Source organism: Podarcis pityusensis, assembly GCF_964106645.2.
Source record: "Podarcis pityusensis genome assembly, chromosome: 10".
NCBI classification, from domain to species: Eukaryota; Metazoa; Chordata; class Lepidosauria; order Squamata; family Lacertidae; genus Podarcis; species Podarcis pityusensis.
The window spans coordinates 36,822,648-36,838,999 of record NC_138035.1 but is presented as its reverse complement, the minus strand read 5'-3'; the positions used below and the strand labels follow the sequence as shown (position 1 = coordinate 36,838,999).

General features: G+C 41.9%; 1 protein-coding gene across 1 annotated transcript; it reads right to left on the bottom strand.

The window, feature by feature from the left end:
- Nucleotides 1–14,004, bottom strand: HAL (histidine ammonia-lyase). Its single transcript, XM_080971428.1, has 20 exons — nucleotides 13,687–14,004; nucleotides 12,479–12,539; nucleotides 12,290–12,317; nucleotides 11,772–11,846; nucleotides 11,451–11,523; nucleotides 11,238–11,304; nucleotides 10,987–11,024; nucleotides 10,783–10,908; nucleotides 10,163–10,302; nucleotides 8,749–8,796; nucleotides 7,773–7,920; nucleotides 6,966–7,061; nucleotides 6,305–6,363; nucleotides 5,982–6,062; nucleotides 5,147–5,212; nucleotides 4,886–5,051; nucleotides 3,700–3,834; nucleotides 2,010–2,118; nucleotides 1,815–1,884; nucleotides 1–288 (listed from the first exon to the last, which is right to left on the bottom strand). The coding sequence occupies exons 1-20, from the start codon at nucleotides 13,931–13,933 to the stop codon at nucleotides 130–132; spliced, it is 1,992 nt and encodes a 663-aa protein (XP_080827554.1). The 5' UTR covers nucleotides 13,934–14,004; the 3' UTR covers nucleotides 1–129.
- Between the last annotated feature and the right edge of the window lie 2,348 nt (nucleotides 14,005–16,352).

Below are 16,352 nucleotides of genomic sequence, written 5' to 3'. Positions count from 1 at the left end.
TATTTTCGGCTTTGGAATCTTTTTATTTTTTGGCCTTTGGCATAAAGTACAGAATACGGGAGTTATTAAAAACACACAGATTTTGCTATCAACTGAAGTACTGGGGTTCATTTCTGATAGCATTTACTCTTAATCAAATTCTTCTGAGTCGCTATGATGGTGTTGGTGGCGACAGCGTGAGGCGTTTTCACTTGCTGCTAATGAAAAGGCAGTAGGGGAGATTGGCCTGGACTCAGGAAGGTGCTCCCTTCTGTATTTTTCAATGTATGGTTCAGCTACTTCCCAAACCTACAGGTAGGAAGAGAGAGAGAAAGTAGTGTCAGAAGCAAAAGGCAAAGATTTAGATTTTGGACCAAAATATTGGCAGACAACATTTCTTATACATGATCTTAATCATATATTTAAAAACCATTGGTGCAAGTTAGCAAAAAAAAAACTACTTTCAGTGGAAATGTACAGTGCAAACATCTGGACAAAGTAGCCCTGGTGGGTATGCCCAGATGGTGGTTTCTGAAGAGGACTGATGTGTGTCCAATGTACATTGTCTCCATACTCCATTCCATCACTCTCTACAAGGACACACAAGACCGGCTCTATACAAGGACACACAAGACCGGCTCTATAAGGGAGGGAGGGGATGAGGGAGCTGCATTTTATGGTGGGCCCACTCTTTAGCAAACAAATGCCAAACACAGCACAGGAGGCTGCTATCATTTCCACCCACCCCCTTCTCACATGCTGGAACTAATACTTGAGAAAAATATATCCAGAGGCTGTGCCTGGCTTTAGAAGACTGTCAGGGACTCAGATATGCTGAGGGATGGCTTTGTAATATGTATACTAGCCAGATGGAGCACGTGCAACATGTTCTTTTTGAACAATAAAACACACTCAACACAGAATGATCAAAAACAAGATTCTCATTTCTTTATTATGAACTTCCTGTCAGAAGCTCAAGCTTCCTGCAGACATGCATGTTAATTCAGCTGTGGATTCCATGTGGTCTATGGCCAGACATACAGAATATGACTTGCCATTTGTAACACAACTGCGCAGGCTTCTAGTCCACTAAGAAGCACAATTTGAAGTGTTGGCTTTGACCTCTAAAGCCCTTTGTGTCTTAGGGCTCTTTGCTCCCACATGAACCTGCCCTTAAACTTCCTAAGAGGTCCTTCTTTCAGTCCCTTTGCCATCATCAGTGAGATTGGTGGTGACCTTTGATTGGTCCTTTTTAATCACCTCTGCCCTGTCTTTGGAAGATTCTCCCCAGTCACCTTAATCCATGTTTTGCTATTTTTGTTGCCAGGTGAAGACCTTTCATTCTTCCAGGCTTTTTAGATGCTGTCTTAATCTGACCTGGCTCTGGTATTAATATTTGGCTTTATTGTTCTGCTAATTATTTATTGTCTTGTGTATTTATTGCATGCTTTCAATTTCTTTGATTGTGAGCTGCTTTGAATAGTGGGAAAGAAATATTTGGAATAAATAAACATGGTTCGCTTGCCTAGCTACAATCTGTCTTTCACTTTATGATAAGCATGATTTACTTCTCTAACCCCAATCACTCAAATGTTTGGTGGTAGACTTGTGGTGCTGAACAAGTGTCAAAGATATGGTTTCCTCCAACCTGTTTTCCTAGATAGCAAATTAAGTCTGCTTGGTACAAGATTGTTTTCCTTCCTCATAGAATGTTGGAATAAATCATAAGCATGAGGGCACATATTATGCAGCTAGTAGCTAAACACACAGAGGAACTTTTAAAAATCATGGAGTCTCCTCATCAGACTCCATTAGCTGCTAATATCAACACTTACCTTCTGATCCACAAGCAGTCTGTGAGCTGCCTCAATGTCTGGGGCCATGAAGCGATCTTTCATCCAAGGCCTGAAAGGAGACAAATTGAACAACAAATTGAACTTCTAAATCTGCTAGTAGTGGTGGTAAGTGGTTAATGTTTGGCCAATGTTCTCAGAAGTTACCGTCTCTGGGCAAGTGTTTGTTTGACATACCTGACAACAGAGCGCACAAGGTCATAGACTTTTTCCAATGGGGTTGTAGTTCTCAGGGGGCGTAGAAACTCAATGCCCTGGCATGCTGCAAGGAGTTCTACAGCCAATACTAGTAAACAAAAACAACATAAAAACCATGGCAAATTCTGGTCATTTTTAAAACATTTGATGTAAACAGATGAGGATGAGCTCTTAGGACTAGTGCTCACCATTAAATGGGCACATTGTTAATATGGGTTAACTGGATGTATGAAATGCAGAATCTTATATTTGAAGTTCTATGAATTTAGATGCAAGTAAAAGACTAAAGAAACTTAAATCTACTTTCCTATGGAGTGTGTTAATATTGTGGCACTCTGTGAAGATATATATGCACATGTGAATGATCACATACAACCCAAAAGCATGATATGAAAAGCATGCAAAGATTCTAGAACAGTTTTACTGAGTCAGGACTCGGAGCCTTGGAAAGAGGAATTGTGATGCCAAGGTGGAGGTGAGGTTCTGCATCAAAGGCAGAAGAATTAACTTCTCCCCTGTGGCTTGGATTTCCTAAGTTCAGGAGTCAGATTAGTTTGCCTTACTGCCACAGGGGCCTAGGACTCGTCTGTCCATTCCCAACAGCAAGGGCTGGTGGACTGGCTGGCTGGGCTCCCTTGCCTGCCTGCCTGCCTGCCTGCCTGCCTGCTTGCTTCGAGGCCGCCTCAGCTCCTGGCAACCTGGCCAACCCCAGAGGCACCATTCACCTGCAGAGCTTGTAGCTAGGGCTGCTGCAACAAACAGCTGTGCAAGCCTTTGGGAGGCAGAGATGCAAGAGGGCATCAAAGGAGGGAGGGAAGGAAAGAGGGACAGAGGCCCGTGTTGCCCGCGGCACCCTAGGGTGCCACAACACACTGGTTGAAAACCACTGATCTATGCAATGAAGCACAATGAACCAGGATCTCTTCTTACACTGTCAGTCTAAGAAATTTTGTTGCCTGACTTGAAGCCCAAATCTGCTAGAGCCCCACACTTAGTTTAAAAAATACATGTAGCAGCACTGACACCAATTTCTGCGTTCATCTATCTTCCCCTCAAGAAGCCAACCGAGGAAGGCTGCTCCACTCTCTTGTACTGCAGGGTCTTTCCTGATCTCTTAAATAGTTTTCAGGTCTGCATTAAGTCTCTTGCCATTCTGACCCTAAACACTTTGGCATGAAATAATGCAGGTAATTCTTAGTATTATGTCTTGTTATTGACAATCCACAGCAGTTCCTCTAACATTTTCTGAAATTATTTGTTCTTTATAATTTATATTTGTTCCTACTTATTATCATCTTCATCTTATTTTGACAGTGTTTTTTATTATAAATTGCAATATATATATTTATGTATAAGTGTAAAATCCAGTCAAATGTATTTTTAAAATGCAAGCAATTCCCATCGATTTCCATGAAGCTTACATCCAAGTCAGTGTGCTTGAGGTGGTATGAAACACTGGTCACACCCACACTATACATTTAAAACATATTTAAAGCACATGGCTTCTCCCAAACAATCCTGGGAACTGTAGTTTATCTGCCACAGAGCTACAATTCCCAGCACCCTTAACAAACCACAGTTGCCAGGATTCTTTGAGGGAAGCTCTATGCTTTCTGTGTGTGGCGTAGATGTGACCACAGTTAATATCCAGTTGTGCCTATGACTTTACCTTGTTCAACGTGCTCAATGACTTTGAGTGCTTTTCTCGCAGCCCATCCTCCCATGGATACGTGGTCCTCTGTAGCGGCACTGGTCGAAAGAGTATCCACAGAAGACGGATGGCACAAGGCTTTGTTCTCGGAAACTGCAAAAGTCCAGTTTGAATAAATGGTAGCCTCTGAGGCAAACCACCATGTAAACCAGGGGTTGTCAACCTGGTCCCTACCACCCACTAGTGGGCGTTTCAAGATTCTAGGTGGGCGGTAGGGGGTTCTATGGCACAAGCTGAATCCTCCTTCCATCGAACACTGGTGGGCAGTAAGGAAATTTTACCATCAAGGAAGATGCATTAGTGGGTGGTACATATAAAAGGGTTGACTACCCCTGATGTAAACAATGCCCCACTTTGAGTAGCCGTCAGCGAGGGAAATGAGGAACCTGGAAACGCTTTTGTAACAGTATTCTGTGCAGATCAGCAGCGTAATATCAATATATAGCATCCATAAACCTTCTTTCCCCCCAATGTAGAGGACACTCCAAAAAGTGCTCACACTGCCAAGGAGAAAGACAACAGGGGAAGAACACAAACACCCCTGTATTTGTGCTTCCTATAAGCATCTGCCTGGATCAGATGAGCTTCTGGGTCTGACCTAACAGGGTTCTTTTTACCTGTTCAAAGCTTCCTATACATTATTTCGGCAATGTTTATCACAGTAATGCTTACAGGAGCCCTGCAAGGTATCCTTGTGCTGCCAATGGGAGAAAGGCCAAGACTGTGACTTAAGAGAATAAATGGGCAGAGAAGAGATTTAAACCAGAGATGGGCCATGTACACATTACTGTTAACTCTGGCTCCAGTGTGCTCCCTCCATTAAATTTTGAATCTGCGTACTCAGGACATTAGGGAATATCTAGAGCTATCCTGTAGTTTCTTGTAACATACTGGTTGCATGTGATTTATTTAAATGCCTTGACATTCTAGAAATGACCTGGCTATTCCAGCAATTGAATTCGTGCTGGATCTAGGAATTAGGAGACACACCCCAAGTGTAATGGTCATGTGTGCATAGCCCAAGACTCAAATACCTGAGAGGGAAATGCAAGAAGACTGGTCAGAGCAGCAGATTAACTCTGGGATATTGAGAGGTCTGTGTATTCAATCCCTCTGGCAGCCCCGTCAGCCATTTTGTACTCACCCAAGGATGCTGCTGTGCAGTGTGCAATCATGAATCCAGAGTTCAGACCTCCTTCTGTGACTAAAAATGGCGGCAATTCACTGAGGGATGGGTTGCAGAGCCGTTCGATCCTCCTTTCGCTAATCGCAGCAAGTTCATGGACCCCAATTGCAAGATAGTCCAGAGCCTGAAAGATATATATTGGTTTTTAGTGATGGTTTTTAAAGCCCTAAATTGTAAATACTAAAAAAAAGGGGGGGGGCGGAGAATGTTGTTAACTACCTTGGCAGGGTATTCACCATGGAAATTTCCTCCAGAAATTGTCTCCTTCCTTTCAGCAAAAACCATCTTAAGGAACACATTAAGGCTTCAACAATAGTGAGGTTGGCCATAGCAAAGCCCAAGTTATTCATTTATTATTGAATTTGTTAGAACTATTTCTATTCTACTTTTCCATTACAAAAAAGGCACATGTTTAAACATGTTTTTAAACCAAGAATATATGTTAAAGAATATATATATTTCCAGAGGATCAACAAAATACTTTATTTTTCATCTGGACCACCAAACTACAAGGAGTTCATACAGGACAGTGGAAGACCAGAGAGGGAGTTGATATAAGCCTCTTGAGGCAGGGAGTTCCAAAGGCTAGGTGTGGCCGCACATTCTCCTACATTCCTGCCAATCACACTCCAATACTTATAGGTTATAGAGAAGATCTCTCAGTAGATCATAATGAGCAAATAGGCTCATATGGGAAGAGATGGTCCTTAAGGTATCCTTGTCCTAAGCTACAGGTAGGTAGCCCATGTATTTGAAGAAGTGTGCATGCACACAAAAGCTCATACCAATAACAAACTTAGTTGGTCTCTAAGGTGCTAGTGGAAGGAATTTTTTTATTTTGTTTGTCCTAAGCTGTTTAGGTTAGGGCTTTAAAGATGATAGGCTTCAGGTAAGTTAAGAACGATACGCTTTAAAACTTACAACCTAAATGCACAAGTATGCAGGATCACTTTTGTTTGACAGCTCCTACAGAAACAATGAAAGCCACAGGCCCATGTGGAACGGTGTGAAACATACACTTGACTCAGGCAGCAGAATTATGCAAAAAAGATACAGGATTGTCTGTTGCGCTGTTGAGTTCTGTGGTGATTATGTCCTTGACAAATGCTATCGTGTCATTCGCAACGCCATGAACCTAAAAGAAATTTCAGATATTAGCCACATATCCTGCATCTTTGTAAATTACTGTTTTAAATACCTAGTTTTATTTCTGTCCTGCTCCTGGGACCTCCAAGCTTTGCCTTCCATGGTTCTAACTTTTGTTAAGAAGAACAGAATTCAGCTCACTGACAGATTTGAACCATTTTCTTTACATGTGGAAGTGATAATTGAGTTCCTGGCTACACGTGTCAGAACCAAGTTTACATTCAGCTTTACCTGAGGGCAGCAACGCAGTGTGTATGCATCTTGTACTCTATCACAAAATCGATGAGATTCTGCAACACAGCAAAATGAAAACTTATTATTTTAAGAAGAGGAAAACATAGCAAGGTTAGTATTTTAATACTAAACCTCTCTAGCGCCAAGTCAAAATATGAGATTTTCCCTGGAGTATCACATGTTTGGATTTATGCGAAACGTTACAATCTGCTTCCACTTTTGTAGCTTATAGTGTATCCTGTTTTAAACGTTTTACAACAAGATTTAAAAAAGAAAATGAAATGAGATTTGCATATTGTCAGGCTGAAGTCTGACAGTTGGATGTACAGTATTTAATGAACAATTTCATTTTTTTAATATTTGGGACCTTTTAGCAAGAAATGGGGGAGCAAAGTTCAAGGAAGGGCTTTCTGGTGACTGGACCAGTGCTGAAAACTCTGTGGAAGGGGCTGAAACAATTACCCAGCTGAAGAAGAGACATTCCTTTGGATTCTTGGCCTTTAGCAAATTATATCCAGGACTTAATTATTTTTTCTTACATACTTTTGAGGGCTAGATACAGAATTTTAAAAATAAACCAAGTTGAAGTTATCTGATTGTTTATCTGATTCATCTAAGCAAATATGCCAAGTATGTATCACCCAAAATGGCCATTCACCTGCTATTTCAGAGGGATGGTGATCAGAATCTAAAAGTGACCTGAATCGAAAAGCCACCTCTATCTGCCCTCGATGGGGTCGCAGTGCATGAATATCTGTTTTAAAATAAAGATAGAGAGTTACAGCATAACACTTATCCCCTCTCTTCAAATTAAGGACAGTTTTGCAAGCAACACTTGGACAGGTGTTTTAAGCCTGGGACTATAGTTACGTGAAATATACAGCAAAATTTTAAATTCAAACGATAAAACCCTAAAATGTAGCCATTTAATACATATGCAACATTTCCCTGCTCCTTTGAAGAGATATGATCTGCAAGATGTATAGTGCAAGTAGCATCTGCAACAAATGCGACAGTGTGGAGTGATTCTGGCCAGGATTTTAGCCAGCCATGCCCTTTCCAGTATATTCCATTCTATTGCCTCTCAGCCCATATCAGCTAGCATTCAGTGACACTGAGCATGCTCAGTCTCTCTCGCTTACATTGTTTTGGATGGTTCTACAAACTTTGTGGTTCTCCTAAGCCTACTGGTACCTGGCTATTATGTGTGGATGGCACCATTTTGGCTACTTAAGAATCCACACTAGGAGACTGAGATGTTGGAGCTTAGTATATATTTTTCCATAAGGCATAGCAGACACTAAAAGCAATGATGTTGGTAGTTCCCATGGTCACAATTCTGCTGGCACCGTGAAGATCAGAATCACATCGTCACAGAAATGTGGGAGATGCGACAAAGCAAATACCCAAAGCCCCAGATTTAAGTATGTTCTGTAAAAGTGACCTTAGAAAATGCAATACCAACCAGTATCAAAGGCTCTTGTTGTGCCCTTCAAAACTTCTAGTGTGAGGGCAGCCACTATGTCAGCTTGTCTAGCAATTGCACTGGCCCTTTCAACTGCTTCACATCCTAGAGAAGTAATCATTTGCGTCCCGTTTATAAGAGCTAGGCCCTTCAAAGAAACAGAAAGCATTAATTTTCAGAGACTCTCTCTGTATAAAAACACATGCATTTTCCCCCCTCCCCTCACAGGCAAGGGCTGGGGAGAAATAGGGACATTCCAGGATCAAAAGAGAAGCTGGGATTGCTTTTGTAATTCTGGCACAGTCCCTGGAAAATAGGGACATTTGGAGTTTATGAACTTGACATCCGTTGCTCTGGCCCCGCCCACAACTGTGGCCACTGGAGTGAAAAAGATTCTCCCAACCTAAAGCTGCTTCACCGTAAAAGTGCCTTCTAGTGCAAATTAGAAATGCTCCCTTCGCCATCACGATACCTGTCAAGGCATCCCGATTTTACTGGGACATCCCGGAATTATAGAAGCCACCCCAGCTTCTGATTAGATCCCATAATGTCCCTTTTTTGGTGCTGCTCTCTCTTGAGAGTCAGCTGGCTCCCACGAGAGTTTGACCCTGAAAGATTCACATCTTTCACGCAAAAGGAGGCGGCTGAGCTGGAGCCCATGGCGGGGGGGGGGGAGGGAGCTGCTGGTGGTGCAGGCCAAGCCACCACCACTGATGGAGGAGAGGACAAAGACAGGGATGGCAATGGGGAGGGGGAGGAGCCACTTTGGGGCTCGCTGAAGGAGATGCTGCTGGTAACGGAGACAGGGGACTGGGGCGGGGAAACCCCAGCCAGCTCGCATGTGCATTTGGCACTAAAAAATGTGCACCCCAATTTTAATCAGAAGAATATTGGAGGGTACGTATGACATGGTCTAGCTACATAGTACATGCCTCCGCCTACTGGACCATTGCTGAGATTCTATGCATTTTATTACCTCTTTGGGCTTCAGTGTAATTGGTTTCAGTCCATGAGCTTCTAGCACCTGTAAAACAGTATCAGTAACAAACTTATTGGGCTTATCTTTTGTTACCCCATAAATATTTTTAACTACTCTACTGAGAAGGAAGATGCCCGAGCAGAATTGAAGAAGTGGCTTCAAGGATGTTTCGACACCCATAGTTTTAAAAAACTAATGGTTTAAATTAGTAGTAGTTTCAGTTCCATACATGGAATCCCACTTCTGCATTCTTTTAACATGCCCTTTCAGGCTCATGTAGTTCCTCTAGTTTGCACCGGAAACAACATATTCATTTTAGGAAGCCTCTCCATATATCGCCTTACCAGCATAAAAATTAATTAAAAACATGACCCCGTGTTTCCTTCTGAGCTGCAATTCTGTGCATGCTCACTTGGCAGTGAGTCCCAGTTAAATCAGTGGGACATGCTTATAAGGAAACATTACCACAGTTGCTGTCAGAATTCATTTATGTTCATCACTTGAAACCATTTGAAGTTAACAGACCCTTTGCTGTCAGAACATTTCGGCTTCAGAAAAGTTCCAGCATTTGCATGCTAAGAATACACAAATCCTTTGCTTTGTCTATGGGTTACGACATCTATATTAAAACCATGGTAGACATTGTGCAGGATCATTTGCTCGTGCTACCAGAAAATCACGAGCAGCACTCAGTCACTGCCACTGAACAACAGAAGGGCACCTTGCCACTCCCATTGTGCTACAAAGCCAGCAAGACTTTCTGGATAGATTATTTCTACTGCTGTCTGTTCCACTTCTTCAGCTTGCAGTTCTCCATACATACTGATCGGTAACGTTAGACTTAGAATACCAAGGGACTGGATGCAATCCCAATCAAATTTTTGCTCTTGCACTCTTCCTTTGGGAGGGGGTGGAATTAAAAGGTACACAGGTACAGAAATACCATTGCACATGCCCAGAATGGAAGAAAGTAAGTTGAAAGTGGGGAGTAGTGGTTGAAGGGAGAGGGCAGAAAATACAGCTTAGAAACATTCCATCAAAGAAAAAGTGGACAATCTATGAAAGCTCTAAGACTTTGTGGGAGGCAGGGGGCGGGGCAGCGGACAGTGTGTGGATGGTCACGTGCCACTCAAGCACACATTAAAAATGAATTCTGAACATTCAGTTTGTGACACAAAGCCCTCATATGTCTCCCTGTTGCACATCTGTTATAATTGGTCAATAACTTTCCCCCATTAAAATCTAGGACTGAGACCCTACATTTACTTATAGGATTGCATTGTAAGAAGCCTAAATTTATTACAAATCATTAATCTGCAAAGCATCAGAACGAAACACCCCTCTTCACCTTTCACCATTCTCACGAATGCTTCAGCAAACCAAAAGGAACCAGCAGAGCATTGTCTCTTACATATTTTGCATCAGCCCATCCACTCTTTGGAGACCACATCTTCCCTTCTCCTATGAGTCCCAGAGCAAGATGGGAAAGAGGGGCTAAGTCTCCACTGGCTCCAACAGTCCCTTGCTCAGGAATGTAGGGCAGGCAGGATGCTATAAGAACAAGAGGGTGAGGGAGAAGCAGAGCTTGGTTTCAGAAATACACATACCATAATTCACCCTGCCCCTTGAAATTTAGCAGTGAGCTTTACTCCCAGTGACCAGAAGGAGTGCCTTATGCAAACCAAACTTGCCCATTGCCTTTCATAGCTACAACATTCTATTGACCACCAATATCCCAAATGGCACTGCCCCTTTCAAGGAGACAGTCCACAGCACATTGCTTCTCTTGGAAAGTATATTCTGAAATCAATCTTTCTTTAGAAGTTGCAGGTGCAGGTTAAACTGCAAGGTGCAGGATGTCACCACCTCTCTTTGCACAGTTCTAGGTACAAATGGGAAAGTTGCTGCATTTTTTTGGCACAAAGAGACAAAATTGGTTTTTTGATGGGAGCTTCATCCCCTTTCAAAATTATGACTATTGCACTGAAAGCTAAACCCTGCAAAAATGTGGCATAGCACAGATTACATTACCATTAAATGCTTCAATGACTTGATGAAGAGTTTCCAGTGATATTCCACTGTATCCTTTTGCTAAGACATTGATCCTTAGAGCTAAGAGCATACGAGATCTCTCTGGAATCAAAGGCTTCCCAACACCTGCAAGGATAAACAACCACTTCAGTATAGCCTAGACTAAATTGTAGGAAAGCATCTGGAAGATCTGCTCTTCCTTACCTGCAGAATGTGACCGAACCAAATTCACTTGAAGTTCCCTCAGAGGGAGAGAGAAAGAAAGGGGAAAAACACACAATACAATTAGTTCCAACTGCAGGCAAAGTTTTAAATTTCTTGCAAAAATTGAACAAATAAAATTGTAGACAGAACGTTTAACCAATGGAAAGTAATCTCACTAAATAAAACATGTTAGAATCTGTTTGGCTGCATTTTCTATAGGTTTCTTTTGTAAATTTAAAAAAGAAACATACCATAGCTTGCTGTTTGGAATAACAGTTCGTGCAAACTTCCCAAAACCTGTAGTAATTCCATAGACAACTGAAAGAAGAATGATAAAACAAATGCTTTACTTGCATTTTTTAAATAAAAAAATTGCAATTGAATATATGTAATCACTTTTACATATATTGCAGTACTCCCAACTGCTCACACCCAATTTATAAAATAAAGTAATTAATGGTTACCTCTCTGTTCCTTTAGAATACTTTCAATAACATGTCTTGATTCTCTGACTTTAGTTTCAGCTTCAGGGGTTAACTAGAAATAAAATTGCCTTTATATATTTTTTTATTTCGAACTAAAGTGCAAATAAAGTATCTACAGGGGTTGCTGTCACTGTAGGACATTTGGGCAGAGGTCTAGGGCCCCACTCAGAAAAACATGCAGAGGGGCCCCCAGATACCACAGGGCTGGCTAAAACAGGAAGTGGGTCAAAGGTCCAGGGTCTAAAATCATCTAAATTCCACCCCTGGGTACTTTAGAGTTATAATCTTTCCAGTACTCACCTTAATCTTATACAGCCCCTTTCCTAAATTGACTAAATCCTGTGTTGTCAAATGGTTCCCATCTAAATAAATATACTATATAAAAGAACAGCATTAGAATAAGAGAATACGACATGGATAAACGTAAATAACCAGTTGTGCTATGTGGACACAGTATTTATGTCTCTGTACAGTCAGTGTTGCTACAATGGGAATATCATATTTTCATATAAGTGTTTAAAAGAACTATTGCAGTTAATTTTTTTCAGCACTTCAAAAATCTGTGACTATGTTGTATGTTGCATTATATAATTGATTTTTTTTTAAAAGTTCTATTTCGTTACTATTTATTGTGCAGCACAAGCCTGTTAATGTTTTCTCAGAAGCAAATCCCACCGTGTTAAATAGGAGTACAGGCACATAGCATTTAGCATAGTATATATAGCAGACTTAGAACTTAACACATAGGGAGGAGAATTAAGGACAGGGAAAGACATAATTCAAACACCAGTTCTTCATAAGTTCCTCTTGCTCCATACCTGTTCTGGTTCTCGATATTTACTATATCTGAAGCACAGCATCGGAAAATATATAATGTAATACAAGATCATTTAGATTTCAGTCCACATTTGCGGGTATAGGAGAGACAACATGCAAAAACTAAGCACCCTTGATTTATGAGGCCTCAGAAAAACAATAGACCACCACCACGTTTTTAATAAGGATACAAATGAACACCCTCAGGCTGTGATGGAATGAAATCTGGGGACATTACATCTCCTTGTATCACTGAAAGGAAAGAGAGACAACCATCAATGACATTTTGTTTATTCTGTGGCCAGTGTAGTTATGCTTTCACAGGCTATCCCTGTAATCAGAAGTGTATTTTGCTAAGCATTTGGAATCGCTCCTAAACGCCCTTATTCCATTTTCTCACATGAGAAGCTGTGGCTCAGTGGTACTCTGGGAAACCATCTGCTCTACATGCCAAAAGGTATCAGGTTTAATCCCTGGCATCTCAAAGTAGGACTGGGAACTGCCTGACACTCCAAAGAGTAGCTGCTGGTCGGTGTAGACAAGATGAGCCAAGTGTCCGACTTGGTGTGAGGCAGCTTCCTGAATCTCTTTGCACTTCTGATTTCCAACCAGCAACTCCAGTATGTAAGCAACATATCAGTGAGGCCTGGATGTGATCAATCTACTATATGATCCATATCAGTGGGGGTGCCTGATGCTTTACAGCAGAAGCCAAAAGACCCACAAGCTACTGCTTCAAAGACCCTATCAACTAATTTACGTATGGCAGTGAGTTGGAAACGAGGAGGAATAACACAGCACAAAATGGAAGCAATTGCTTCTTTTCTTCCTCTATTTGCTGTAGTCAAAGTTTGGGATGTTACAATTTATGAGATGCAGAAGACACCCCAGTTTAAGTCCAATGTATACAGTGGTACCTCAGGTTACATACGCTTCAGGTTACAGACTCCGCTAACCCAGAAATATTACCTCGGGTTAAGTACCCGAGGATGAGAACAGAAATCATGCTCCAGAGGCGTGGCAGCAGCAGGAGGCCCCATTAGCTAAAGTGGTGCTTCAGGTTAAGAACAGTTTCAGGTTAAGTACGGACCTCCGGAATAAATTAAGTACTTAACCTGAGGTACCACTGTATCTGGATACATGTGGAGTTTTCTTTCAGCCTACCAACATGGGAAATGGAAACAGCTTTCTAAGCAACCCTTTTGAAAATAACTGGCTGAAATACTGCACACTTAAAATGCATGCTAGTCCCCCCTAGACATTGATGGTATTTGGAGAGACTTCCCATCACAATATCAAAACATTTTCATTGTTTCCTGCCAAGCATTTCCCTTTAGGAACTTCTCCTTAATATGTGCAAACATTGCAACTTGTGGTGTCTGGTCTTCCGCTTACTTACCAACTTCCACAAATTCATTGTCCTCGAGGGCATCTTCCAAAGTATCGTCCTGATCCAGCAATCCAAGGCCTTTGCAACGGCGAACGTAGAATTGTACTTCCTCCACAGAACCAAAGCCTCCATTGTCAGGCTTGTTTTTCATGTAACGCCTCACGGCTTCTTTCCCCAGCCACCTCACTGTGCTTGCGCCACTTCGGCACGGCACAGCAAGCCATTCCCCTCGGACATGCACCGTGTACCTTGGCATGCTTGTCCTCTGCCTGGGCTTGTCCCTCCACTGCAGAGGGTCGGTGTGAGCACCGCATAGGTGTGCAATCTGAAGCACATGCCACCTGACTGAATTCCACTGTCCCAATCAGAAAAGGCCAAAAAGCTACACACCCACCCAAAAGTTCCCTCACTCTGCAAACAAGCATGTGTATTTAAGCCAAATATCAAATCACACACAACACGGGTGACACACCCCTATCACAACAAAGCAATGAGGAAACAGGAAAAGACGAATCCAAAGCTATGTACACATTGGCATTTATTCCGGACTCCGCGCACTCCCACATCCATACTCCAACCTTGCCCTACTAAGTTCACTATAGAACTTCATCTCCTGATAAGTTCGGCAAACAAGCCGTTTTCAGTTTTAGGAAGATGCTTCAGATGTTTTTTCATTGGGGGCAGGGTGCATGATTGAACCTGACCCATGGACCCTTCCAAAAAATTGTTATTTAAGCAGCAGTTGACATTTTATGCTGCTTCCCGATAGCCAATATGGCTCTACTGTCTTTATCCATTACAGTGGTACCTTGGTTTACAACCATAATCCGTTCTGGAGGTACGTTTGTAAACCAAAACCGGTTGTAAACTGTTTCGCCCCCAAAAAATTGCTCGTAATCCAAAAAAAGGTTGCAAACCGGGACACGTACTTCCAGGTTTGATGTGTTTGTAATCCAAAATGTATGTAAACCAAGACATATGCAAACCAAGGTACCATTGTACTTTATTGTTTTTATTCATAGATTGCAAGTCAGGGATGTGGATCTTTTTTTAGCTTAAGAGCTATTCTCCCCCACCACCACCACCTTAGAGGAAGTCTTCAGGGGACCACTGACAATAGCGGGCAAATATATCTGTTGCCCTTGCAGAGCAGGCTGCATTTAAGCCTCTCTCTCTCTCTCTCTCTCTCTCTCCCTCTCTCCCTCCCTCCCTCCCTCCCTCCCTCCCTCCCCACCCCTCAATCCACCTGAGCAAGAGGAATTATCATAGTTCAAGGACACACTCCATCTAGGAAAAAGCAATGGTGAAAGGTTTACCATGCTTGTTATAAGCCATGCTGAAGGTTCTGCAGAGCCATCTGGCAAGGCGAAAAATCTTAAAAATCAACACAAAAAAAGGCAGCACTGGAGCTGGGTTCTGCATGTGCACCAGAAAGAAGCCAGTGAGCATGAGCATGTCATTATTCACCATCAAAGTCAGAACAGGTAGGTGTCTTATGCCACTGCACACTGTTATCAAGAAGATGGGACAAGCTGCAGAAATGTGATCTACAATTTATTACTTCTATGAGCTACTGCAATCCCAGCTACAAAATCAGCACTAGTCAACCATGGCAATTTAACAACCTTTAGACTTCGGCAACCTGAACAAGAGTCGTTTGTAGTCGGGCTAACTATTAATCATTAATTAAGATGTGTCTTTTGGGCACTGTATTATGTAAGTATACATTGTTGCTCTCACTGAACTGCTCTTAACTTAGGCAATTTCTGACTAAGTTGTTTTTATATCTGATTAAGTTGCTTTCGTGCCTGTTGGTACTTTTATTTTTCTGCAATGCATGGGGGGGGGGGAATAGTATTTATGCTGTCATAAAGAATACCACCGACTTACCTTACAGAACTGTTAACGATTATAACTAGGTGATACATGTAAAGGACCTTGAACATTTACGTAGCACTTTCAGGTCTTAAATGTTATTGCTATTTCATACTTTGTTGTTAGCCACTCAGGGTTCTGTAGACAAGGTAATTTAAGTAACAAATATGGCAGAATTCAGATAATATGCATTTCCAAAACAGTGGGAAAGTGATGTTGCCATTATTTAAAAAAATAAAACTTCAATTAAGAACGTTCAGGGTGGCTTACATACAATAAAACAGATTAAGTCACCTCCATGGAGAGAACATGACAAGTGAGATCAAATGGAGTTCAGAAACTTAACTGCTTTATCGTCCAGTGTTAAGGTCTCTAAGAGGGGTGGAGAATGGGCAGCCTTGAGACTACAGTGGTGCCCCGCAAGACGAATGCCTCGCAAGACGAAAAACTCGCTAGACGAAAGGGTTTTGTGTTTTTTGAGCTGCTTCGCAAGACGAATTTCCCTATGGGCTTGCTTCGCAAGATGAAAACGTCTTGCAAGTTTGTTTCCTTTTTCTTAACACCGTTAATACAGTTGCGACTTGACTTCGAGGAGCAACGCATAGAACGCGGTGTGGTAGCCTTTTTTGAGGTTTTTGAAGACTTTGGTGATTTTTGAAGCTTTTCCAAAACTTCTTTTGCAGCCATTTGGTAAGTTAAACTTTTAAAACTTTTTGGGGGGTTTTTGGATTTTGGGTTGGGGTGTTTGGAATTCAAGGACTTGGTGTTGGGGAGGGGTTTGCAAGAATCTGGAAGCTTGT